This window comes from Notolepis coatsorum, assembly GCF_963971535.1.
Source record: "Notolepis coatsorum genome assembly, chromosome: 11".
NCBI lineage: Eukaryota > Metazoa > Chordata > Actinopteri > Aulopiformes > Paralepididae > Notolepis > Notolepis coatsorum.
Window position 1 is genome coordinate 11,357,887 of NC_140175.1, and position 26,973 is coordinate 11,384,859.

At 42.5% G+C, this 26,973-nt stretch overlaps 2 protein-coding genes across 2 annotated transcripts in view; one reads left to right on the forward strand and one right to left on the reverse strand.

The window, feature by feature from the left end:
- Positions 1-203: 203 nt before the first annotated feature.
- On the forward strand, positions 204-16,300 carry LOC311236498 (kelch-like protein 10). The gene is made up of 5 exons (XM_084324176.1): positions 204-527; positions 12,339-12,755; positions 13,019-13,589; positions 13,827-13,976; positions 14,139-16,300. The coding sequence occupies exons 1-5, from the start codon at positions 400-402 to the stop codon at positions 14,487-14,489; spliced, it is 1,617 nt and encodes a 538-aa protein (XP_084180302.1). The 5' UTR covers positions 204-399; the 3' UTR covers positions 14,490-16,300.
- Positions 16,301-21,959: 5,659 nt separating this feature from the next.
- Positions 21,960-26,973, reverse strand: part of LOC311236692 (torsin-1A-like) — a 92,965-nt gene continuing 87,951 nt past the window's right edge. Inside the window, exon 5 of the mRNA XM_084324416.1 lies at positions 21,960-23,622. Within this exon, the coding sequence (XP_084180542.1) occupies positions 23,378-23,622 (245 nt within the window). The 3' untranslated portion in view covers positions 21,960-23,377. The remainder of the gene's footprint in view (positions 23,623-26,973) is intronic.

Below are 26,973 nucleotides of genomic sequence, written 5' to 3' on the forward strand. Positions count from 1 at the left end.
AAATATTAGGTAAAGAAAGAGAGAGAAATGCCACCCCTCTCGTAAATAATAGGTCCTTCCAGCCTACGCAGCATACTCTCTCTCTCTCTCTCTCTCTCTCTCTCGCTCTCATTTTTTTCCTTAGCCGCATTTCGCGGAGACGTTCTCTCTGATTGGCCAACACCATTTTCTGGCTGTGTTGTTGTGAGATGCAGCTATTTGTCTTAGAGCGTGAAGGCAAGTTCTTTCGACGGTTAACTAAGCTTAGGCACTCTTTCAAAGTTGGTTATGGTTAGAGTTTGTCTTAGAGCAGGGCGATAGAACGCCAGGTAGTTTGCAGGCTGTTTGATGAGGAAATGGGCAAAGACACAGCTCTGCACAGTACTTGTTGCCGTTGTTGGCTAACAACAAGCTATATGGATGCAGTGTGGACAACTGGACATGCATGGACAATGGACATCAACACAGTCTGGACAGTGGAGTGGAGTGGATATACTTTATCAAGCCATTCTGCCCTGCTGGACCACTGTGCGTTTCAACTTAACAAGGTATAGTTGCGATGATGCGATCTCTCTCTCTTTGGTGACATCTATCGGTGAAACTGAATGTACCATGATAGACTTGTATTAACCCCAAAAATCGGGCTCGCGCGCTGCGCGCGCTCGCCTTACATTTACTAATTAATGCCCTTTTATGATTCCGGGCACCTGCCTTTCTAAAGTCCTGTGCACGTCCCTGCTTCCAACACCTGGAATAATAATAATAATAATAATAATAATAATAATAATAATAATAATAATAATAATAATAATAATAATAATAATAATAATAAATTGGATTTTAAGAGAGACGCGCCTTTCTCAGACTCAAGGACACTGTACAAGGAAAGGGTGGAAAAACTTAAAAATGTTATAAAATAAAATAAAAAAAATTAAATTATGAATATATGTGTATAGTAACAACAGGAAAAAACAAATAAGATAAAAAAGGGAAGCAAGGTGCTCTCCAATTTGATGAAGTGGTTGAAATTAACAAACAAAAAAAACAGAAAACAAAACAAAAACAAACAAACAACAAAACAAAACAACGGGATTTGTGGCTTAAAAGAAAAGAGTCAGGGGGGGGGGGCTACTTGGGAGCGGGGCCGTGTTGCGTGAAGGCAAGTGTGAACAGGTGGGGTTTTAGGTTGGTTTTGAAGATGTTGATGGTGTCAGAGCCTCGGATGGAGGGGGAGAGGGAGTTCCACAGCCTGGGGGCAGCTACAGCGAAAGCTCGGTCTCCCAGTGTGGAACGCCTGGTGAGGGGGATGGTGAGGAGGTCGGAGTTGGAGGAGCGGAGGCCTCGTGCTGGAGTAACAAGCTGGTGAGGAAGGCTAGCTCTGTAGTGAGTCAAACTGAACAAGCTGGTGAGGAAGACTAGCTCTGTAGTGAGTCAAACTGAACAAGCTGGTGAGGAAGACTAGCTCTGTAGTGAGTCAAACTGAACAAGCTGGTGAGGAAGGCTAGCTCTGTAGTGAGTCAAACTGAACAAGCTGGTGAGGAAGACTAGCTCTGTAGTGAGTCAAACTGAACAAGCTGGTGAGGAAGGCTAGCTCTGTAGTGAGTCAAACTGAACAAGCTGGTGAGGAAGGCTAGCTCTGTAGTGAGTCAAACTGAACAAGCTGGTGAGGAAGGCTAGCTCTGTAGTCAAACTGAACAAGCTGGTGATGAAGACTAGCTCTGTAGTCAAACTGAACAAGCTGGTGATGAAGACTAGCTCTGTAGTCAAACTGAACAAGCTGGTGAGGAAGGCTAGCTCTGTAGTCAAACTGAACAAGCTGGTGAGGAAGACTAGCTCTGTAGTGAGTCAAACTGAACAAGCTGGTGAGGAAGGCTAGCTCTGTAGTGAGTCAAACTGAACAACCTGGTGAGGAAGACTAGCTCTGTAGTGGAGTCAAACTGAACAAGCTGGTGAGGAAGACTAGCTCTGTAGTGAGTCAAACTGAACAAGCTGGTGAGGAAGACTAGCTCTGTAGTGAGTCAAACTGAACAAGCTGGTGAGGAAGACTAGCTCTGTAGTGAGTCAAGCTGAACAAGCTGGTGAGGAAGACTAGCTCTGTAGTGAGAGTCAAACTGAACAAGCTGGTGAGGAAGGCTAGCTCCGTGGTGGGAGTCGAGCTGATCAAACTAGAGGTGATGGCCGAGAGGAGGATGAGAAAGATGCTAGACGCTATCCTGAAGAACCCCTCTTCTATGAGGAGCTAGACAAGATGAGGAGCACGTTCAGCCACAGACTCACCCCCCCCCCCCCCCCCCCCCCCCAACACACCACTAACAGCCTCGGTCAGTCCTTCCTGCCAGCGGCCATCACCAGGCTCCACAACCGTGGGCAGGGACTGCTGCCAGAAGCTGGAGAACTGGATGCAGAACTCAGGAACTATTAGGAATGTCTGACCACTAAGTGTGTCTGACTCTTAACCACCGAAACCTGCACGGACTACAACATATGACGTATATCAGGCCAGTTAGGGCACCTCGTGTATACTGCACATTGTGTACTGTTTACTCTTACCCATTAGTAGGCTATATGTAATTCCCTCCAAGCACAGGCAGACACAAGTGGTTTCTTTCTACGGGTTTATTGAAAGCTTGGTCCTCCAATCCACCGTGAAAACGTTTTTTTTTTTTATCAACTTTTTCTCCCATTTTCTATATTTTTTCTCCCATCCCAATTTCGTATCATCCAATTCAACCCTCCCCTGTCACGAACGCTGTTTCTTGCCTCCCACAAGCCGGCTGCGATGTGGACTAAGTCATACATAGCACAAGTCCCCTCCGGTACTTGAGGTAACAGCAGTCGCATCTTTTCACCTGCGCAGCTCGATCTCTCAGTGGCGAGGAGTAACGCGTGGGAGGCTCACGCTGCCCCCGACACTTCCTGATTCTACTGCGCAGGCGCACCAACCGACCTGTAGGAGTCGCTGTCCACAACGCCCGATCCCCACCCATCAGTTTCCCACCCCCTAATACGGCCAATGTGTATTAGTATGAACGACCAGCTAAACTGAAAGCAATGTGGAGCGCTGGGCTCGAACAGGCAAGCCCAGCGTCTCCGTCATTCGTGGTGAGCGCCTTGCCCACTACGCCACGTAGCCGCCCTCCACCGTGAAAACTTAAAAGAGAAACATAAGCCAGGTTAGGTCGACACAAAACAATAATATACACAGCTTGATGAAAAACAACACGTCAACAAAGCAAAATACAAACAAACACTAAATACCTCGTTGGCTGCATGCTACAAAAAGGGGAATCTTCATTCTTCTGTTCTTGTCAACAGTCATAGTATTAGTAGCTAAAAGGATTAATCTGTACCGGAGTGCAACTCCGACCATCCCTGCTGCTTGCTTGCTCAGTCAGTCAGTCGGTCAGTCCCAAAAATAAAACGCAAGAGCAGCCCAACGGGACACCATATAACAAGACGTCAAAATGAATATACTATAAATTGTAGCAAATCAAACAACAAAGAAAATAAGAAATGCAACATAAATACATTCCCAAATATTACACCAGACCCACAAACCTAAAGAACATATAAATTATGAAAACCATATAATGGCCACAGCTACAGTATATATTCAGATTCTAATTTGTATTGCCTATATTTATTGTGACATATAATGTAGTGGAGTAAAAGGTACAATATTTATTTTTAATGTAGTGGAGTAAAAGTACAAAGTTCCCTAAAATAAAAATAAAAATACTCAAGTAAAGTACAAGTACCTTGAAAGTTAAGACATCTAGTTACTTTCCACCAGTGCTTTCTGTGGTTGAGGAGGAGAGTCGGCTTGACTTTACTGCTGAACCACTCAGCTCTCTGCTGCCCTCCTCTGGCCAGAGGCTGCGGGTTGACTTTACTGGTGAACCACTCAGCTCTCTGCTGCCCTCCTCTGGCCAGAGGCTGCGGGTTGACTTTACTGACTAACCACACATCTCTCTGCTGCCCTCCTCTGGCCAGAGGCTGCGGGTTGACTTTACGGTTGAACCACTCAGCTCTCTGCTGCCCTCCTCTGGCCAGAGGCTGCGGGTTGACTTTACGGCTGAACCACTCAGCTCTCTGCTGCCCTCCTCTGGCCAGAGGCTGCGGGTTGACTTTACGGCTGAACCACTCAGCTCTCTGCTGCCCTCCTCTGGCCAGAGGCTGCAGGTTGACTTTACTGCGTAACCACACAGCTCTCTGCTGCCCTCCTCTGGCCAGAGGCTGCGGGTTGACTTTACTGCTGAACCACACAGCTCTCTGCTGCCCTCCTCTGGGCTCTACATGCTACAGCAACTGCGACGCGACTGCACCTAGTAAAAGTGAGATAATTGACAATATCAAAACATGCTAGGGCTGTACCGAATAGTTCGAAGCTTCGTTCATAATGTTGACATTCGAATTCTAAATCAACATAAAAAAAATGTAATTATAATTTTTTTTTCTTTTTTTTTGCGAGTGCCATACCTTGCCATACCAAAACGACGCCCCTGCACCCTCACTATATATTCACCTTCACCCTCACTATATATCCACCATCACTATATATTCACCCTCACACAGTATTCATCAATATCTGGATCTGTCTGAAGTGAATAGTTTGTATCTGGTTAACAACACTGTTGCCTCGCAGCAAGAAGGTCCTGGGCTCGATTCCCGCTTGGGTTGGGGACCAGGCTGCCGGATTGCTGTACCCAGGTGGGGTATCTCCCGGGCCTCTCTGTGTGGAGTTTGCATGTTCTCCCCCGTGCTCGCAAGGGTTTCCCCTCCAGAAAAAGAGATAAACCCAATGGAAAAACATGCAGAACAGATCGCTAACACTGTCGCGTCCCTGGCGAAGACGACAGCAGGGGCGGAGCTAGGGGGTGGCTACTGGGGCTCAAGCCCCGAATGTTTTCTGAAAAGCCCCGAATCTATTCAAAAAAAAATAAAAAATTTTTTTTTTTTTTTTTTATTTTTTTTTTTGACAATTCATCATTGTTACATGAAAATATGTTTGCACCAGATTTAGCAGAAGCTAATTTCCATCTGTGGTCTATCCAGCTGCTAACTGTATTTGAGTGAGTTAAGTCTTGGTGTCATGGTAGACTCAGACCTAAGCTTTAAATCACAATCAACAAGTTGACAAAAACTTAATTCTTCCACCTTAGAAACATAGCTAAAGTACGGCCATTTATAAATCAAAAGGACGCTGAAAACCAGATCCATGCCTTTATCTCAAGCCAACTCGACTACTGTAATGCACTCCTTACCGGCCTCCCGAAAAAATACGATGATAACTATTTTATTGCAATGCACTATTGCATTATTTTATTCTATTTTACTAACTATTTTATTGCACTGCACTATTTTACTTTGTATCAGTGAATCATAGACGCCTGGCCATAAGAGCATTCGGAGCATCTCTGCTCTCCCACAATTGAACTTGGGGGAGCAAAGGTATAATCTTGCTCCACCACTTTTTGATTATATGAAAAATGTGATATACCCCCCCCCCCCCCCAATATATAAATCTAACCATAACTACGTTATGGTTAACTGAGTTTTATAGTGAAAAGAGCAGCTTTATTGGTCAAGATTGAAGGCTCTATATTGCAGGAAATTGCATGTACAGGTTAATTAAATTTAAAAAAAATCTGCCGTGGAGGAGGGCCGTGCCTGACCCCCTCCAAACCACCCCTTGCCTACAAAACAAACAAAAAACTTATAAAAAAAATAATAAAAAAAAAATTGAAAAAAATTGAAGAAAAAAAAATAAAAATAAAAAGGGGGGCACTTATCTGGGCTAAGCCCCGGATCTCCTATAATCCTAAATCCGCCCCTGACGGACAGGAGCACTTGGATTGGTCCCCGGGTCTGCTCCTGGCTGCCCTTGGGGGGGGAAGGACAACAGGATGGGTCAAGTGCAGAGAGGACATTTAATCGGCGACCCCAAAAAATGCATGTGTGTGTGTGTGTGTGTCGCCAATCTTGCATGTGTGTGTTCTTGTGTCTGTCGCCCATCTCGCATGTGTGTGTTCCTGTGTCTGTCGCCCATCTCGCATGTGTGTGTTCCTGTGTGTGTCGCCCATCTCGCATGTGTGTGTTCCTGTGTCTGTCGTCCATCTCGCATGTGTGTGTTCCTGTCTGTGTCGCCCATTTCGCATGTGTGTGTTCGCTGTGTGTGTCGCCCATCTCGCATGTGTGTGTTCCTGTCTGTGTCGCCCATCTCGCATGTGTGTGTTCGCTGTGTCTGTCGCCCATCTCGCATGTGTGTGTTCCTGTGTCTGTCGCCCATCTCGCATGTGTGTGTTCCTGTGTGTGTCGCCCATCTCGCATGTGTGTGTTCGCTGTGTCTGTCGCCCATCTCGCACGTGTGTGTTCCTGTGTCTGTCGGCCATCTCGCATGTGTGTGTTCGCTGCGTGACAATGTAGCAATGTGTGGTACAAATAAAGACATGAAATGAGATGGAACCGCTTCATGCACTGAGTGAATAAATAACTATTACCAGTATGGTATTGTTAGAAGAGACAGAAGGCAGCTCCGGGACCTAAACTATTTAATACTTTTAATAAACAACAACAATAATAATAGCCTAATAATAATAATAATAATATGATGATGATGACAACGACGGCGGCGGCGACGATGAAGAAGAATAAGAAAATGATTTTCATAGTTTCTTCTTCTTCATCATCATCATCACCATCACCACCACCCACTGGCATCAGCAGCCTCCCTCTGTTTCTCCCTGTGTCTGCTATAGAGCCGGGTGCTCAGTGTCCACAGCAGAGTTACAAGTGGTGCCGTGAACTAGGCAGAATCTGCATATGGCTCGCTGATAACAAACTATCATTACACATGGGCAAAACAGAGTCCATTCTCTTCGGTTCAAATAACAAACTCAGCAAGACCGACGGCTTCTCAGTTACAGTGGGTGACAATATTGTCACAAGGAAAGATGAAATTACCTACCTGGGTTCCATCCTAGAGGCTAATCTCTCCTGTGACTAAAATGGCATCCAATGTAATAAAAAAAAGTCAACCAACGAACTCGATTCTTGTACCGGATCTCCTCTCTGGTAAACAAGAACACCCTGAAGACTCTGGCAGGAGCACTCATTCAGGGGTACTACGACTATGCTTGCACCTCATGGTACCAAAGCACCTCAAAGGCGCTAAAAACAAAATTACAAACATCTCAAAACAAACTGGTCAGACTACTGCTTGACCTTACTCCTAGAACCCACCTCACCCCTGCCCACTTTGACAACCTAGGATGGCTTAGAGTAGACGACAGAGTACAACAACTTGCAATGGGCCTGGTCTACAAGATACACTACACGACCAAGGTACCCATGTACATGTCAAAATACTTCCCAAAGGTCAGTGAATACCACGATCACAACACCAGAGGGAGCTCCACAAATCATGTTAAACCCAGATTCGGCTCAAATAAGGGACTAAACACGTTTCGCAATTATGCCACATCAATGTGGAACGCCCTACCCAAAGCTGTAAAGGAATGTGGATCACTACCCACTTTCAAAACCTCTCTCAAGGGACACCTACGGGAGACTGCAATTCAACACTGGCCCCTGTAAATATCCTAACCCAACCCCCTCCAATGTACAGTCATTTACCTAGTATGGTTTTGTCAATAGTTCAATGTACATTTGTGTTTGTTTGTACAGTGTCTCCTCCCCCCCCCCCCCTCAATGTACAGTGTTACTTGTTTATACAGTGTGCCCCCCGCCCCCCCCCCCCCCCCCCCCAACCACCTCCAATGTAAATTACCCAGTATGGTTGTCAATATCCCAATGTACCCAACCCCCCCCACCCAACCTCCTCCAATGTACAGTTTCTACGTCAAATGTATATACTCCCTTTTCTTGACTCCTTCTGTATCACAAACAGTACTGTATTTGCAAATCTGGTATGTCATAAATGTATAGATGTAGCAGTACTGACTATCTGTATGTCATGTATGTCATATATGTCTATATGAATTGAAAATGGGGGACCCTGGTGGAAACAAGACAAACGTCTTTCTCAGGTCTGCATCCCCTTAACAATTGTATGTATTGAGCCGTACTGTATTGTACCCATTCTGCAATCTGTTAAATAAAGTTTTCATTCATTCATTCATTCACATGATGCTGTGATCAGTGCTTTCTGCTGCTACGCCCCACAACTGTGGAACTCTCTCCTGCAGGTCATGAGGACAGCACACTAGGGCTGACCCCTATTAGTCGAATAGTCGACTAATCGATCGAAAGGAGCCGTAGTCGACTGCCAACCTCTTAGTCGAAAAAAAAGATATATATTATAATTTTTATTTATTTTTATTTTTATTTAAAGTTTTTTTTATCATTCTTTCCAAAACAAAAGAGGCCTAGAAGCGTGGCTAACGCTAATGGCACGCATACCAGAGGCTAACTGCCTAAGAAAACAGGCACAGAGGCACTGAAAGAGGATTTCACCCGTCTAATGAACACACTAGACTGGACAAATATCAAGATGTATCCATCAGTGGACCAATTGCATGCTTTTGCACAGAGGACAAGAAGCCTTCAGTCGACTCCTTCAGACATTAAGCACCCCCACAGCCCAAATGGAATGATAAAAAAATATATATATATATATATATATATAGTTTATATATAGACTATCGGCTAATTTCGGCCAATCATAGTCGACTATCCAAATCCTTAACTCTCCTGCAGGTCATGAGGACAGCAGCACTCTGTGGAACTCTCTCCTGCAGGTCATGAGGACAGCAGCACTCTGTGGAACTCTCTCCTGCAGGTCATGAGGACAGCACTCTGTGGAACTCTCTCCTGCAGGTCATGAGGACAGCAGCACTCTGTGGAACTCTCTCCTGCAGGTCATGAGGACAGCAGCACTCTGTGGAACTCTCTCTCCTGCAGGTCATGAGGACAGCAGCACTCTGTGGAACTCTCTCTCCTGCAGGTCATGAGGACAGCAGCACTGTGTGGAACTCTCTCTCCTGCAGGTCATGAGGACAGCAGCACTCTGTGGAACTCTCTCTCCTGCAGGTCATGAGGACAGCAGCACTCTGTGGAACTCTCTCTCCTGCAGGTCATGAGGACAGCAGCACTCTGTGGAACTCTCTCTGCTGCAGGTCATGAGGACAGCAGCACTCTGTGGAACTCTCTCCTGCAGGTCATGAGGACAGCAGCACTCTGTGGAACTCTCTCTCCTGCAGGTCATGAGGACAGCAGCACTCTGTGGAACTCTCTCTCCTGCAGGTCATGAGGACAGCAGCACTCTGTGGAACTCTCTCCTGCAGGTCATGAAGACAGCAGCACTCTGTGGAACTCTCTCTGCTGCAGGTCATGAGGACAGCAGCACTCTGTGGAACTCTCTCTCCTGCAGGTCATGAAGACAGCAGCACTCTGTGGAACTCTCTCCTGCAGGTCATGAGGACAGCAGCACTCTGTGGAACTCTCTCCTGCAGGTCATGAGGACAGCAGCACTCTGTGGAACTCTCTCCTGCAGGTCATGAGGACAGCAGCACTCTGTGGAACTCTCTCCTGCAGGTCATGAGGACAGCAGCACTCTGTGGAACTCTCTCTCCTGCAGGTCATGAGGACAGCAGCACTCTGTGGAACTCTCTCTCCTGCAGGTCATGAAGACAGCAGCACTCTGTGGAACTCTCTCTCCTGCAGGTCATGAGGACAGCAGCACTCTGTGGAACTCTCTCTCCTGCAGGTCATGAAGACAGCAGCACTCTGTGGAACTCTCCTGCAGGTCATGAGGACAGCAGCACTCTGTGGAACTCTCTCCTGCAGGTCATGAGGACAGCAGCACTCTGTGGAACTCTCTCTCCTGCAGGTCATGAAGACAGCAGCACTGTGTGGAACTCTCTCTCTCCTGCAGGTCATGAGGACAGCAGCAGACTCGGTTGGCACTTTTTAAAACCAGGTCAAAACGTACCTTTTTAAACTAGCTTTTAAATTAATTATTATCTTTATTTTATTGTCTTATTTTTCTTTATTTCTATAATTTTTTACTTAAATATTTTATTATAATTTGTATAATTATTTTATGTCGTTTTTTTATTTGTTATTCATTAATGTCTTATTTTACTGTTATACGTTTTTTCTTATTGTTTACTATCTAATTTCGCTATTTTATTATTTTAACTATTTAATTTTTCAGTCTTATTATTATTTTATTTGTAATTTTTTTATTGTCTTATGTTATTGTCTTACTGTTTGTCTTATTTAGCCATTTTTACTATCTTGTCTAGATGTTTTATTCCCGTTTTTATCATTTTAATGTCTTTATTATTTAATAAAAAAATAAGAATAATGTTTTATCCTTTTGTTTCGTTTTTTTGTGTAAAGCACTTTGAGCTGCAATCTGTATGAATGGTGCTATATAAATAACGTTATTATTATTTTACATTTATTTTAATTTAAATCAATTTATTTAATTTTAAGCCTTCTAAAGAATGTCATGTTTTTATTTTAGACATAATGTCTATATTATTCAAATAGGAGATAAATATATTATACTTTATTATTATATTACATTATATTATAATATATAACTAGTGCTGTCAGGCGATTAAAAAAATGAATCTAATTAATTACAGGATTTGTAATTAATTAATCTAATTAATCACATTTTAATCCCATAACCATTTTAGGCCTGATATTCTATATTCTATAATCATATTTCAAATGGCATGTGTCCGGATGGCAGAATTCAGTACTGTATCTACAAAACCTTCTGTTTGCTTAGATTTTTCAGGTCTGGTAAATTTTAGCATGGTGTTATTTAAAAAAAAATGAATTGATATTCTCATTTGGTTCATTACAATTTACTCAAGCCTAGTAACAGACACAGTATTTCTGACACTGGGAATACATTCCCTGAGATCCATAGATGTCCCTAGAATCAGATACCAAGAACATGCAAATGGACCATAAAAAAAAAGTTTGTAAATGTTTATTCTACGTTCTTGTGAAATGAATGAGATAAAAAAATATATTTAAAACGTTTTTTTTCTTTTTTTCTTTTTTTTTAGTTAATTTTCATAACGCGATAATTTGCTGTGTAAATGTGTAATTACACAGCAATATTTTTTATATCATTTTTTTTTTAATTAATTAATCTAATTAATGCGATAAACTGACAGCCCTATATATAACATTACATTACATTATATTATATCATACATTATTTATATTATTCAAATGGTATATGTTCCGTTGTGATGTCACAGTCTGATGTCACAGTATGATGTCACAGTATGATGTCATAATCAAACATTCTAGAACATTTGTGTAACAATTCTCTCAGAAGACCTCAGAATCACTTGTTGTTTCCGGCTACTTGTCTGTAAGCTTGAATATATACTGTAGATACAATTTAAAAATCACCAGATGGAAAAGGAAACAATGTCAATCCTTAATGACCTGCGTCTGGAGGGAAGGTTCTGTGATGTGGTTATTAAAGTCAACAGCACTGAGTTTAACGCCCACAAGGCAATCCTGTGTGGCTGCAGCGAATATTTCAGGTACGTTTATCTGGGTTCAGGTTAGCTTGGTTAGTAAAAAGATACTATACTGTACTTCTACTGTAATGATAAAAAAAATTAATTTAATAAAAACGTTTTCTTTTTGCATGTAATTTTTTTGCAATGGGATGCTTTTTTTTTTTTTTTTGGGTCAATCAAAGTCGACTATACAAATCCTTAGTTTTTATCCTTTAATAAAAACGTTTTATTATAATTATTTTTTTATTTATGTCATAAGTTTATCTGGGTTCATGTTAGCTTGGTTAGTAAAAAGATACTATACTGTACTTCTACTGTAATAATACAATTTGTTTTTATATATTTAATAAAAACGTTTTTTTTTGCATGTAATTTTTTTGCAATGGGATGTTTTCTTTATTATTATTTAATTTTGGCCAATCAAAGTCAACTATACTTTTAAGTCATAAGTTTATCTTGGTTCAGGTTAGCTTGGTTCGGGTTAGCTTGGTAGGGATGGATGTGTCCGTCATCTAGAGTAGACGCTTCAATGAATTCATTTGATTTTAATAATTTACTATGCTAAGATACTATACTGTACTTCTACTGTAAATATACTATACTGTACTTCTACTATGAAAATATACTATACTTCTACTGTGAAAAGACCGTATGCTTCTGTGAAAATACCCTATACTGTACTTCTACTGTAAAAAGATACTATACTGTACTTCTACTGTAAAAAAATATATACTTCTACTGTGCTAAGACCCTATACTTCTACAGTGAAAATATATTAGTACACAGGACAGAATGTTGCTTGCTGTTTACTCATCAGATATCTCTATCATCCCACAGAGACCTCTTCACTCTAATGGAGTGGAGCGACTCAGAGAACCCAGTCTACACTATCCCTGGGGTGTCCCCGGGTATGATGCAGCTCATCATAGAGTACGCCTACACGCGCTTTGTGCCGGTGACAGCAGAGAACGTGAAAGAGCTTCTGGTGGCTGCAGACCAGCTTCTCGTCACTGGCATAGTAGGAGCGTGCTCTGACTTCCTAGAGGGCCAGCTGTCTCTGGAAAACTGTGTCGGCATCTGGAGGTTTGCAGACATCTACTACTGCCCTGAACTGAGGCACAAGGCCCATCTCTTCATCGTGTGCCACTTTGAGGAGATGCTGCGTGTCTCACAGGAGTTTGTGGAGCTGTCCCTGGAGCAACTGGTGGACATCATCGAGAGGGATGACCTGAACGTCAAGAGCGAGGAGACGGTGTTCGAGGCCGTCCTCCGTTGGATCGACCACTCCCGTGAGGAGCGTAAAACACACATCCCTTTGCTGCTGCCCAAGGTAAATAATTGTAATTAGTAATGCATTGCATTAAAACAACACTAGGTTCCCTAGTACAGTGGTTCTCAAACATTTGGGTCCAAACTGTTCCCTAGCAACAGAATTCCAGTGAAACCGTCTACAACCGCTGTCTAAGTTGTACCCGCTGTCTGCTTGTCTCTTCCCAGGTTCGCATGGGCTTGATGAGGCCTGACTACTTCGGGAACAACGTCCAGAACAACCCTGTGGTGAGGGACAGCCACGACTGCAGGGCCCTCATCCTCAGCGTCCTGAACCCCCCTGGCTCCGACAGGCTCCCAAACCCCCTGACCCGCCCACGCCTGCCCCAGGAGGTCCTATTGGCCATCGGAGGCTATATTCGCAGCAACGTGACCAATGGCATGGAGGCTTACGATATCCGAGCCAATGAATGGATGGACGTGAGCGTTGAGGGGGAGAGTTCCCAGGCCTTCCACGGCAGCGTTTATCTCCACGGTCTGGTCTACTGCGTCGGTGGCTGGGCCGACGAGCATCTCAGCAGTGTGTGCAGGTTCAACCCCATCACTCGCAGCTGGCTGCAGGCGGCTCCCATGCACTCACGCCGCAGTCGCGTCAGCGTGGTCGCGTTGGGCGGCTGTATCTACGCCATGGGAGGGTTCGATGGACACATGCAACTGAACAGCGCCGAGTGCTACGAGCCTGAAACCAACCAGTGGACAGTGATCTCACCCATGCTGGAGCACAGGAGCTCCGCCGGCGCCGCAGCGCTCCACGGCAAGGTGGGTAGAACTGAGGGACACAGGGTGGTAGATGAACCCAAGGAACATTCACATTAAAAACTAAGTGATTGGTATCATTGAGAATCAGAAATCAGAAATGTCTTTATTGCCAAGTAAGCTTGCACATACAAGGAATTTGTCTGGGTCCTTTGGTGCATCAACATTAACAGACAATTAAAGTAGAATGAAATAAAATGGAATATATAAACTAAATTAGAATATTCTTCCTGATTACAGGTTTACATCTGTGGTGGCTCCAACGGGGTGGAGTGTCTGCTCACAGCTGAGTGCTACAGCCCAGACACCAACCAGTGGACTCTGATCGCCCCCATGAGCAGCAGCCATTATGGAGCGGGAGTGGCTGCGTACGAAGGACAAGTCTATGTGGTGGGTGCACACAGAGACAAATGCTTTATACTAGATATTTGTATAGATATGTATCATTTGACTTGCAATGCTGCTGTGATGCCCTCATTTTAATAACGTGTCTGCCTGCCTGTCTACCTGAGACACACACTAAAACATTCCTCTCATGTGTCCTGTCCTCAGGTTGGAGGGTGTGATGGTGTAAACTACCTGCGTAGTGCAGAGGCCTACAGCCCCTTGACTGACTCCTGGCGCGCCCTGCCCACCATGCTCACCCCCCGCAGCTACTTTGGCATCGGGGTGTTGGACGGCCTGCTCTTCGTGGCCGGAGGCTACAATGTCTATCAGGCCATCTCCAACGTGGAGCGCTACGACCAGAGCAGCAACAGGTGGACTGTAGCAGAGGACATGAATATCCCGCGCAGTCGCCTAAGCTGCTGCATAATGCATGGCCTGCCTAACATGAGCCAGTATGCCGCTCCCCGTGGCGCCCTGCAGGGAGAGGAGGAGGAGGCAACGGGGGGATCCATCTAAGAACCTAACTTTAACTTGAGGACTGCATCTTTTTTTTGCAAACCAAAACAACATACTTTATACTTATAGCACATGCATGAGCTATAACACAAACACACACACACACACACACACAGACAGACACACACACACACAAACACACAAACACACAGATGCATGCTTGTTCTCACAAAGCTGCCACTCATGCAGCTTCTCCTCCTCTCCTCTCTCTCTCTCTCTCTCTCTCTTTCTCTCTCTCTCTCTCTCTCTCTCGCTCTCTCTCTCTCTCTCTCTCTCTCAGTGCATGCTGGGAGCGAGATTGGAGATTGGAGATTGGAGGTACGTGAAAGTAGAGTGAGTTTTTCGATTTCTTTATCTATCTTGTTAGTTACATTTATTTATGCTATATTGTAATTATAGTGTAGTGTTAGTTTGCTGTGTGTTTGGCGTGTACAGGGTTATGTGGGGAGTTTGTTTGTTTGGCAGTCGGCCAGGTTGTGCTGCTGGCTGGCGTGAGACGCCAGTATGGAGTTTGCCAAACTCGGCAGGAGGCATGGTGTAAAGATTAATGCTCTTAATGTGTCCGTAGAGGACTGCAGCTTGGCAGTAGCTGAAGTTGTTGGGCATAAAAGTGTTAAATCAGCTGCGAGAATGAACGGTGGAGTGGTGATTTTTCTCGATTGTTTGGAGAAGGTGAACTCGGTGGTAGAATCCGGAATTAGTATCGATGATGCGTTCATTGCCGTTGCGCCTCTCTCCACACCAGGCAGAAGGATTAATATAAATAACATCCCGCCATTCATAAGTGACGAAATACTAATAAGTCAACTTGCACAACATGGGAGGATAATTTCCCCGATAAGGAAACTGTCGTCTGGATGCAAATCTCCGCTGTTAAAACATGTTGTCTCACATAGATGCCAGGTTTTAATGATTCTCGAGAACAGCGGAGAAGAGCTTGATTTGGTTTTAAAATTAAGAGTTGATGATTTTTACTATGTCGTTTTTGTGAACTCTGGAAACTCAAAGGGCTAGATCCACAAAGAATGGATTGCACGGAGCAAGTTGCACCCTTACTTCCAATTCATTATGAATTGAAAATGGGGGACCCTGATGTAAACAAGACGAAAGTCTTTCTCTGGTCTGCATCCCCTTAACAATTGTGTGTATTGAGCCGTACTGTATTGTACCCATTCTGCAATCTGTTAAATAAAGTTTTCAATCAATCAATCACCGTGCAGATTGATTGATTGAATGAAAGTTTTATTAACAGATTGCAGAATAATGTCAGACAGATCAGAAATGTCCTCTCTCTGCGCTTGGGTCTCCTACAGGTTTAAAGCCTGACAGTCGTTCTTGCTTGATACTGTAATAGCCAATTTCATTTCTCTTACCCTTTCCATTCCTATGTTAAGTCATCTTAAATGACAGTATTCTCTAGTCTCCAGGCCTAAGTCACCGGACAAGCCTGAAAAGCGCTTCCTTTCCTGTCATGTCTGAAGGTTTGGGTAAGGGGGACAGTGGCATTGCTTAAGGAACATCCTTGACGGTTCAATACATGAATCCAATCCAAGTGTTCCTGTCCGTCTTCGTCAGAGATGCGACGGCGTTAGCGATCTGTTCTGCGTTGTCCTTTTTGGGGGGGGGGGGGGGCTTTAAAAACGAGGAGAACTTGCAAACCCCCCAGAAAGGCCCGGGGGATACCCCACCTGGGTACCTGGAAGCCTGGCAGGGAATTACTTTGGTGCTGAAAAATGTTATGAGAGGGCACAGTGTAGCGCAGATTGCAAACAGGACAGGCCTGTTTCTTCACTGACGGTGTTCTTACCTGCTCGTCCACTGGGGGGGGGGGGGGGGGGGGGGGAATAAATAAATAATATTTCTTAATTTTCCATGTGAAATTTCTTTCAGGAATTGCATTTCTATTCAATGGTACAACCTATTTAAATAAGGGTAAAAGAAAATACAAATATAAAAGATCTGCCAGTCAGCCAAAGGGGAATCCTAGCCAAAGGGGGTATTGGGCATACTAGGTCTTAGGGAGGCTACACAAGGGAGGCTACTGTTAAATAAAGTTTTCATTCATTCATTCATTCATTCATTCATTCATACATGGAGATGTTTTATAGACAATGGGTCTCATTCCCCAAAATGTTCCAAAGAGTTCTCTTGGAAGACTGAGACAGGATCAATGACAAGTTCACTCTGAGTCCCGAACGTGCTGGTAATATGTCTTAAGTGGCTCAAACGGTCGCACCTGTGATATGATCGGATATCTGCGTTGGGGAACGGCATTATGTCTTAAACCCGAACGCGCGTCCCCGTTCAGGTCATTTGCATACAAAACAACGCCTCCAGAGCTCCTTATAAGGCAAAGTAATGACGCAGCTGTGTGGAAATGGATGCGGAAGTGCCTTGCGAGTCTTGCGCGACCCATCGAAATGAGATTAGATTAATGTATTGTCATCATATATAGTACAGCTCGTGGACGTGGTACACCTGCCGCAGCGCGCACACACACACACAAGCACGCAGTATACTGTAGCCTACGGCGTAATGAATGAACACAGTATAGGCTTATTATTCCATTAAAGCCTACAGCGTAATGAATGAACGCAGTAGGCTTATTATTCCATTAATGACTTGTTGCATTAGGATTTAGTAGATACTATATGCTCTGCCCTACGTACAGTATAGGTACAGTCTGTACTTATACTGTACGTAGGGCAGAGGCAGAGCATATATATAGTATCTACTAAATCCTAATGAAACAAGTAACTAGAATATATTAAGCCTATACTGTTCATTAGACACGTAGGCCATACTGGCGCACACAAGACTTGTTATGGAATATTAATCGCTATTTCCATGCGATTAGCTTTAGTTCTTATTTATCCACTGTCATTTCAGTGTTGGTGTATAGGCTATATAGTGTATTTCAATATAAGTTTAATTGATTAATGATATATTCGAAGGAATGCAGGTTTATAGCTATATCAAACAAAGGTTTGTCCCATTGTATACCAATCAATGGGATATATTGCATGTTGACCTGCATTCTTTCAAATGTATATAATTAATCATTAAAACAGATGTGTAACAAATAAGAAATACAAATTCCACAGAAGGCATTAAATAATTATTATTTTCAATCATTTCACAATAATTGCATAATTGTGTTTGAATATCTGAGTAATTAAAGTAATTATACATTTGTCCAAAATAGCTGGTTCAGATATGGTTAATCCAGCTGCCCTGTGATCAGATGAATCCATATTATTTATTTTTCCGACATCAAATGCGTAATTTCTTATCGTACAAATATTGTCATATTTATTTTAATTATGATTAAGTAATTAATTCCAAGGAGGCCTGTAGCGTTAACATGAAGGAATCGATTGATTGATTGATTGATTTTTATTGTGGAGTAAAAGACAGCATCCAAGGGATAAAAACATGAGAAAGTGCAAGCACTTATTTCCATCATGGTCCCTGATTTTGAACATGGACAGACATCATAAAACATAGAGCATCATAATAAAACATACTAAAACAGAGCATCATAATAAAACATAGAGCATCATAATAAAACATAGAGCATCATAATAAAACATAGAGCATCATAATAAAACATAGATCATCATAATAAAAAACAGAATAAAACATAATAGCAACCCCTACAATAAAAGCACTCCCTACCCTCTCCTTCCTATATTCTATACTTCACTGGCTAGCCATTTCTTTGTGGCACGTCTAAAACGTCCCCCCTCTTCGATGTTTTTCAGGGCCACTGGAAGCTTGTTCCACTCCAGTGCTGCAGAATATAAAAATGTATTTGTGCCCATTAGGGAGTTAAATTTTGGCAGAATAAAATCCGTACTGCTCCTTCTAGTGGAGTATGAATGATTGTCACGGAATCGATTAAAATAATTAGATAGATATTTCGGACCTGTATTTTGAACTATCTTGTGTGTGAGACCTAATTTGATGTGAATTACCCTTTTATTGACCGGAAGCCAGTTTAGTTGCCTAAAGAAAGTTGGCCCTAGGTGAGTGCGTGGAGGTAGTTTAAGGACTACTCTCATTAATTTGTTTTGAGCTGTCTGAAAAAAGGTCTGATGAACAGGCATTCTTCATATCATTTATGTAAATGAGAAAGAAGAGAGGCCCCAGGACACTCCCTTGAGGCACCCCGCAGGTGATGGCCTTGGCTGAGGAGTAGGTCCCGTTTACATCTACCATCTGAGACCTGCCTGATAGATATGAGGTGACCCAGTTCAACGCTGACCAACTAAACCCAATCGCCTTCAATTTAAATAAAAGGACACTATGGTCAACCGTATCAAAGGCCTTTTGTAGGTCCAACATGATCATTCCACAGAATTTCTTTGCATGAATCTCCTTTCTGATGCAGTCAGTCAAATACACCAGACAAGTCTCAGTGGAATGAGATGGTCTAAAGCCTGACTGATGCTCAAATAGGTTATTGTTAACTCACTAAATATGTATTGCAAATATGCACTAAATATGCACTACCAAAGCTAACTAGCATGTCCCATATGCTCTGTAAATAACTATGTACAGATACCGAGATGTCACTCCATGTTACCTGTTACCTGTTTACTGCACAATGTTGTTTTTTTATTGGATTCTATTATATGTACCACTGTATTGCACATTGTTGCGGGCAAGACCACCCGCATTTCATTGTATACCTGTATGCCGTGACAATTAAAACTCTTGACTTGACTTGACTTGATCTGTTCATGAATGATTTTTTCCATGACTTTTGATAGTATACTTAAAATGCTAATTGGTCTATAGTTACCCTTGTGAGAGACTTATAACCTTTCTTATAGAGTGGGATTACTTTAGCACTCTTTAGATCTGCTGGTACCTTCCCATGCTCAATGGAGAGATTGATTAGGTGGGTAATAGCAGGTGTGATGCTCTCTGCTGCGTCGTTAAGAAACCTAGCAGGCAATGCATCTGATCTAATCCTGTCACTTTACTGGAATTAAGTTGATTTAGCCTCTTGAGAACACAGTCTGTCAAGTTAATAAAATGTTCAATTAGTCAATCAATCTAAGTGTGCTCCTCAGCACTCTTAAATCTGATCTCAGCCACGCTCAAATCTGATCTCAGGAAAATTTGGGGAATCGCGCTACCAGCCCTAATATGTCTTAAATGGGCAGAAATCTGCCTAAGAGGACATTTTTGGTCGTAAATCCGTTCGGGAATGAGACCCAATGTGCATTTACAATAAGTTACATGAAAATATGTTTGCACCAGATTTAGCAGAAGCTAATTTCCATCTGTAGTCTTATCTAAAACACATGAAATAGAAACAGTGCAAGAGTTCAAAATATATATATACACGTATAAAAAAAATGCCACACAACAACATGCACAGGACACACAGCATAAAGAGTGCAAAATACATACACGTAGAAATGCAACATAACATACACACAGCCCAGTGCCAAACATAATCATCTATTCTTGACGCTTAAAATACAAGACAGAATTCAAAAGTACAAAGTAAAAGTAACTGAGTCCCTTGTGTAATCGTCTATATACACAAGGAGGTCAGACAGCACCACCTAGTGTTGGCAACATTGGTGACTCAGGAGAAATCTTTTCGTGAGCAAAAGTTATCATAGTTTATATAATTTGTTATGTCACTAGGAAGCCTGTTCCACTCTTTGATGGCCTTGAAAGAGAAGTGATTCATGACTAAAGGAGGTATTGGGCCTACCAGGCCTTAAGAGAGGCCACACATAGATGGTGATTCATGACTAAAGGAGGTATTGGGCCTACTAGGCCTCGGTTGGAGTACTGCGAGGGGTACGCCAGATGATTTCTTTAAAAAGGTGGGGTAACAAAATCACAATACAAAAATCTATACAGTGATTAAATATTGCTAAATGGTCACCTGTACTGTATATGCAATATTTGAATATGATGCTATTCCCCAAGTTACGACAGGGAACTCTATTCATATCTCGTGCGTAACGAGTAACACAGCCTGGGACAGAGGGCCTTCTGTTGGTGTGATATGTTAGTCATGGTATCTGCAAGTTAGGATTTTTAATACCACTTAGGGCACAATTTAATACCAATTTCACGTCCATACTAGCAAAAAACAACACACACAACACTAAACTGGAGGCTACACTTGCGCGCCAATTGAAATTATTCCGCGTTCCAAAAAAGCTCCTGGTAGCTTTTAAAAAACGATGACTTGAATACAAAAACATTCATATATATTTAATCTCCCGACAGCTGGGCTGGCCCCCAAGAATTTTTGTGATTATAGAATGTGATTATAGGTGAAAAGTCTAATCTTTCACAACATAACAGTCTCTGGTCCGACGAGAGTTGTCTCTGAAAGCTCACCGATGAGAAAAAGCTCAACGCAGTAATACTTGGGAATAATAATGACACAGGAATAAAACAGAGAAAATGTGACAAAGCCAAACAAATGCTTTGTGTTTGTTAGTGGTGGATTATCAAGCTTGTGCCATTTTCAAGTATGTGGAGGTTGTTTCTCACTGTACAGGGATAAAAGGCAGAAGGTAGGAAAACGGACCCTAACATCTCCTACTATGCCGACTGTGCAGAGGCCACTAAAAACAATAGTGGAGTTAACCGTCTGTAGTGTGGAAGTGAAAGGGTTAACCGTCTGTAGTGTGGTAGTGAAAGGGTTAACCGTCTGTAGTGTGGTAGTGAAAGGGTTAACCCTTTGTCGTGTGGCACCTTCTGTATTTTCCCAGTGAAAGGGTTAACCATTTTGTAGTGCAAGGGTTAAGAGGCAACCTATACGATTGGCACAGAAAGACATATCCTTCATTTCAAGATCAAACAATAGTTTTGCCTATACTAAATGTATACCTACCTACTGCTTTCACGGTCTACAACTGCCCTACACTGTAATCATAACTACCTACCTCATACTATAGTCTACCCACATACCTCTGTATATAATGTACAATAGTGCCGTATACCATATATATACATTTATCGCATATACTGTATATATACTGTCTATCTGTATGTCATATATGTTATGATGAATTGAAAATGGGGGACCCTGATGTAAACAAGACGAAAGTCTTTCTCTGGTCTGCATCCCCTTAACAATTGTATGTATTGAGCTGTTACTGTACTGTACCCATTCTGCAATCTGTTAATAAACTTTTCAATCAATCAATCAATACATATTTGTCTGAATATACCTGCATACAATCCTTCTATAAACCTACGTATACACCTGCATATAACCCATATAACTCTGTACACATCTGATGTATGATGTACTACCAGTGTCTTTATACCTGTATCACTGTACATATTAATACAAGTTACAACTATGCACATACATCTGATTAGCACCATTACTCAGTCAGTAGTACTCATTTATATATTTTATACCCAGTTTAATGTGTATAAAATGTACATTGTATATTACTGTTGCACTTTACTGCTACATTTGCACTCTGGTTGGATGCCTAATTTCTTTTCGTTATGATGACAATCAATTAGAATCTAACCTGATCGTTTTACTTTGGATTAAATAATTGTAATGAAAGACTTGCAACCTTTGAGTGTGACTGAAGTTATTATAAGATTGGCAAGACTATAGTGGCTTCACAGCATGTTAACAGTTTAAATGACTGGATTTATTAGGACAACATTTCATACATATTTTCACTTAGATGTATTCTAATGATAAGATTATAGCCAAATTATTTTATTTAATTGTCATTTGGGATGTGAATAGCAACTGTACAGTAACGGTAAGGCACAGTATATCGTTTTCCAATAAAAAGGTTATCATCGTGGATTTAACTGTTACCATTATATAAATGCAGTTCATAACTGGCAAGGAATTAAAAAAAAATAAAAAATCCATCTAATTCTGTCAATGGTATGAAAACATCTTATTCAATCGTGATAGTTACAACATTTAACCTGAACAGTAACAATATGTAAAGTCTGAAATGTCCACATTGTGATTGGCGAGTAAAATTGAAGCGATATTTCACTTTGGTAGAATATTTGTTTACTTATTTGCATACTTCCAAATGAGTTCTAAGGGTTATCAGCCTTGAACTTTAGCATGCCTGTACGGATCTGTAACCATCTTTGACTTTTTGACACAATGGCAACGGTCAAGACATAAAAAATTATATTTGGGTCACATTGGCATAGTTTTGCAATCTCTCGTAAGACTTAGAATGTTTGGGTTAGGTCTTCAAATGACCTCCACTATATGTGTGACCTCCACTATAGACACCCCGTGCAAAGCAAAGAAATGGCGGATGACTGTTCACCCTAGGTACATGGGTTGAACATTTTAACAAAGTAAAATATAGCTTCTGCTGGTTAAAAAAATTTCTACAGACAATAAGGATTAAGGCCGACGTTTCTGGTAAACCGAATAAATTAATGACTTGTAAAATACACAGATCCAAGTTAGTCGGTACACTACAGACGCAGCACAGTATAGCTACATGCCATATTTTCTCTACGACACAAAAGGACAAGGACACCCTATCAGGTTTCTAATAACTAGTCTTCATTTGAGCTCATTCCCTGAAAAAGAACAACAACAAAAGAAATTATCTTCCACGATTCTCAATAAGATCATAATATAAAAACAGGGATCAAGCACCTTGACCGGTGCCCAGGACAGTGTTCATTACTTTTTCATTCAGTTACTATGGCGCGCTCTCTCTCTCTCTCTCAGGAGCCCTGTCGTCCAGCGTTTCTCCTCGTAGCCGAGGTCAGAGGTCAGACACCTCCGTACGGACCCTTCAGAGTTCAGTCAGCTCGACCTCCCGAGAGTCTTGAGAGCACAGAAGGCGGCGACCCCCCCCCCCCCCCCAGTGGGGGAGGGCAGAGGCTCATATGTAGTAGTCTATCTTGCTCTCGATGGTCTTGCAGCCCTTGACGGAGAAGACCCTCTCGGACTTGGGGAAGTACACCAGGTCTCGGGCGACCTGGTCGGCCACCTCCGGGTCCGGGTGGAAGCCCTTGGCCTCCATCTCCGCCATGGCACACTGGACTATGTGTCTGTACTCCAGGGGCAGGAAGGGCACGAAGAAGTCCACTAGGTTCTTGTCTATCAAGCTGGTGTGCCATAGTCCACCTGGAGAGAGAGAGAGAGAGATTGTTTGATTGTTTTCGTATGTTTCCCTGTCAATAAATCCCCTTTGAATTGAATTAGAGAGAGAGAGAGAGAGAGAGAGAGAGAAGAGAGAGAGAGGAGAGAGAGAGAGAGAGAGAGAGAGAGAGAGAAAGAAGAGGGGGGGGGGGGAGATATAGAGACAGAGTGAAAGAGACAAAGGGGGAGAGAGAGAGACATAAGAGATAGATAAGAGTGAGAGACGAGAGACATAAGAGGAGAGAAAGAGATAGAGAGACAGAGAGAGAGAGAGACAGAGAGAGAGGGAGAGAGACAGGGAGAGACAGAAAGAGACAGAATGGAAGGAAACATGCGGTCAGACAGGTTCTCTAGTGAGACGAGAGACAGCTGAGCCTCCAGGTGAGTTCAGGTGTGTTGAGATTCTGCTCAAGGAACGTAGTGTACTGTGGGGATCGCGAGCCGCCGCGGGGGGGTCGCCAGATGATTAAAAAAAATCTTTTTTTTGTATGCAGTCAGGCCACTGAACTTAGAAGCAGGCCAGGCCAGTGTTTTTCTAGTTGCAGCAGCGCAATAGTTAGATAACCTAGATGGGGAACAACCAGGAGATCACTGCAACTCACACAAGTTGGAGAATCTCTCTTCTCTCTCTCTCTCTCTCTCTCTCTCTCTCTCTCTCGCCTCACACACACACAAGGGAGCCGCATGTGATTGGTGGAGGCGGGACCCTTACAAAAACTGTTGTTGCTAATCATTGACACATGCTAGCCTGTAATAATCCCCCCAGACAAATCTACTTTGCATTTGATATATTGAAAATATATGCCATCACACACACTGGCATGTAAAGGGTTAGAATTATAAAATGAAAATGTGGTGTTATGATCAGGGCTGAAGTTGAATAAAAGATTGTATTTTTTTCAATCTGACATTACAAAAAACAGAAAATCCATCAAAATCAGTGGTGTTGCTAATCATACATATGCTAGCCTGTTTTTTAACAATAATTTGTGATGCCATCACAAACACTGGCATTTAAAGGGTACAATTTAAAAAATCCTGCACCAGAATGCAGAAATTAAGTCTTTGTAACAAAACATTTCCTGGTGGGAGACCCCCAGACCCCTGCTTAAAAAGTGGCCTGACTGGGCTATATTTTGCACTATATTTCCTGGCCTGAATGATTTCCCCAGTCCGGCCCTGGTTAAAAGCCTCCAATGCTTATTAGTGTGTGTGCGTTTGAACGTTTGCATGTTTCAACCATACATTTCCATTTATATAAAAAAAAATATATATATATATATATACTTTTTTAAATAATTTTTTTTACAAACACACCCACATGCAGGCACTCCACGAGAACAGCGCGCGTGGCCGGGCACACCGAGTCAGACTTCAGAGCGGCAAAAGTGCACGGAGGAGAACATTTACATTGGAACAGCTGCAGGGTCATTACAGTTTTCTTTCGTTTTCTTGTGCGCCCAATAACGTTAACCAAATGAAACCAATGGAAAGAAACACACACGCGTCGCCGACACACACGCGCCAACAAACACATCAACATTCTCCCCCGCGGACTCACAGGCACAATCAAAATAAAAGAAGAAACAAACTTTTCCGGGCAGATCATCTGAGCTCCACTGTGTTTAAATCCAAATAATCCTCTGCCATTGTTGTAATATGTCATCTGTTCTCTAGTCGTCTCGTCGTGAAACTGAAACAAGTGGATGCCTGAACACAGAATGACACCAGTATCACTAATTACCACGGCAAGCCTATAGAAAAGTATTCTATTTAATAATAATAATTATCATAAATAGAATATAAATTTAAAAAAAAAATAAAAAAAAGTTAAAAAGAAATTACAAAAAGATTATATTAACCCTTTAATAATAATTATTATAAATATTTTGTTTCTGTTGTAACGAACTCAGCCGAACTGTGACCCAATACCGAGGTACGTACCGAACCGTGGTTTCTGTGTACCGTTACACCCCTAGTGTGGTGTGATAGTAAAGGGTTGACCTTCTGTAGTGTGGTAGTAAAGGGTTGACCTTCTGTATGTGGTAGTGAAGGGTTGACCTTCTGTAGTGTGGTAGTAAGGGTTGACCTTCTGTAGTGTGATAGTAAAGGGTTGACCTTCTGTAGTGTGGTAGTGAAGGGTTGACCTTCTGTAGTGTGGTAGTAAAGGGTTGACCTTCTGTAGTGTGATAGTAAAGGTTGACCTTCTGTAGTGTGGTAGTGAAGGGTTGACCTTCTGTAGTGTGATAGTAAAGGGTTGACCTTCTGTAGTGTGGTAGTGAAGGGTTGACCTTCTGTAGTGTGGTAGTGAAGGGTTGACCTTCTGTAGTGTGGTAGTGAAGGGTTGACCTTCTGTAGTGTGGTAGTAAAGGGTTGACCTTCTGTAGTGTGGTAGTGAAGGGTTGACCTTCTGTAGTGGTAGTGAAGGTTGACCTTCTGTAGTGTGGTAGTGAAGGGTTGACCTTCTGTAGTGTGGTAGTAAAGGTGTTAAAGTGTATCCCCCACTCAAGACGCTCCACACCGAATTGACCGACGGTAAACGAGTAGCAGCCTATTGCAAATTTAAATTTGTTTAAAAAGTGAATTCCTTGTCTGTTCATTAATTACACTGACTGACTGCACCAAAAGAAAAAGCGTAATATGTGTATAAGGGCCGTTCGGGTTCCAGTGGTGGTGGTGTCTCTCTCTCTCTATCTATCTGACAGGTGTGACTGTGCTCATCTCTGTCCGACAGGTGTGACTGTGCTCTTCTCTCTCTCTCTCTCTCTCTCTCTCTCTCTCTCTCTCTCTCTCTGACAGGTGTGACTGTGCTCGTCTGTGTCTCTCTCTCTCTCTCTCTCTCTCTCTCTATCTATCTGACAGGTGTGACTGTGCTCATCTCTCATGTCTATACCGAACCTGTGACCTCATTTTCTTCTTCTAAATTACATGCTATACTATGTTATTTGATACTATCTTGTCTTGCACAGTCTCTGGAGCGTAACAGTAAGAAGCATTTTGTATGAAAGTATTCTGTACTTCTGTATGACCACTATTAAAGAAACTTGAAACTCTCTCTGACAGGTGTGACTGTGCTTCTCTCTCTCTCTGACAGGTGTGACTGTGCTCATCTCTCTCTCTCTCTCTCTCTCTCTCTCTGACAGGTGTGACTGTGCTTCTCTCTCTCTCTGACAGGTGTGACTGTGCTCATCTCTCTCTCTCTCTCTCTCTGACAGGTGTGACTGTGCTCATCTCTCTCTCTCTCTCTCGCCAGGTGTGACTGTGCTCCATCTCTCTCTCTCTCTCTCCGACAGGTGTGACTGTGCTCACTCTCTCCGACAGGTGTGACTGTGCTCA

What these genes read in the sequence shown, in the direction of transcription:
- LOC311236498 (XM_084324176.1), top strand. Translation starts at nt 400, where the DNA reads ATGCAGTGTGGACAACTGGACATGCATGGACAATGGACATCAACACAG. An exon ending in GTCAAGAGCGAGGAGACGGT is followed by an intron (nt 12,756 to 13,018) that starts GTTCGAGGCCGT and finishes GGGCTTGATGAG; the next exon opens with GCCTGACTACTTCGGGAACA. An exon ending in CCGCAGCGCTCCACGGCAAG is followed by an intron (nt 13,590 to 13,826) that starts GTGGGTAGAACT and finishes TCCTGATTACAG; the next exon opens with GTTTACATCTGTGGTGGCTC.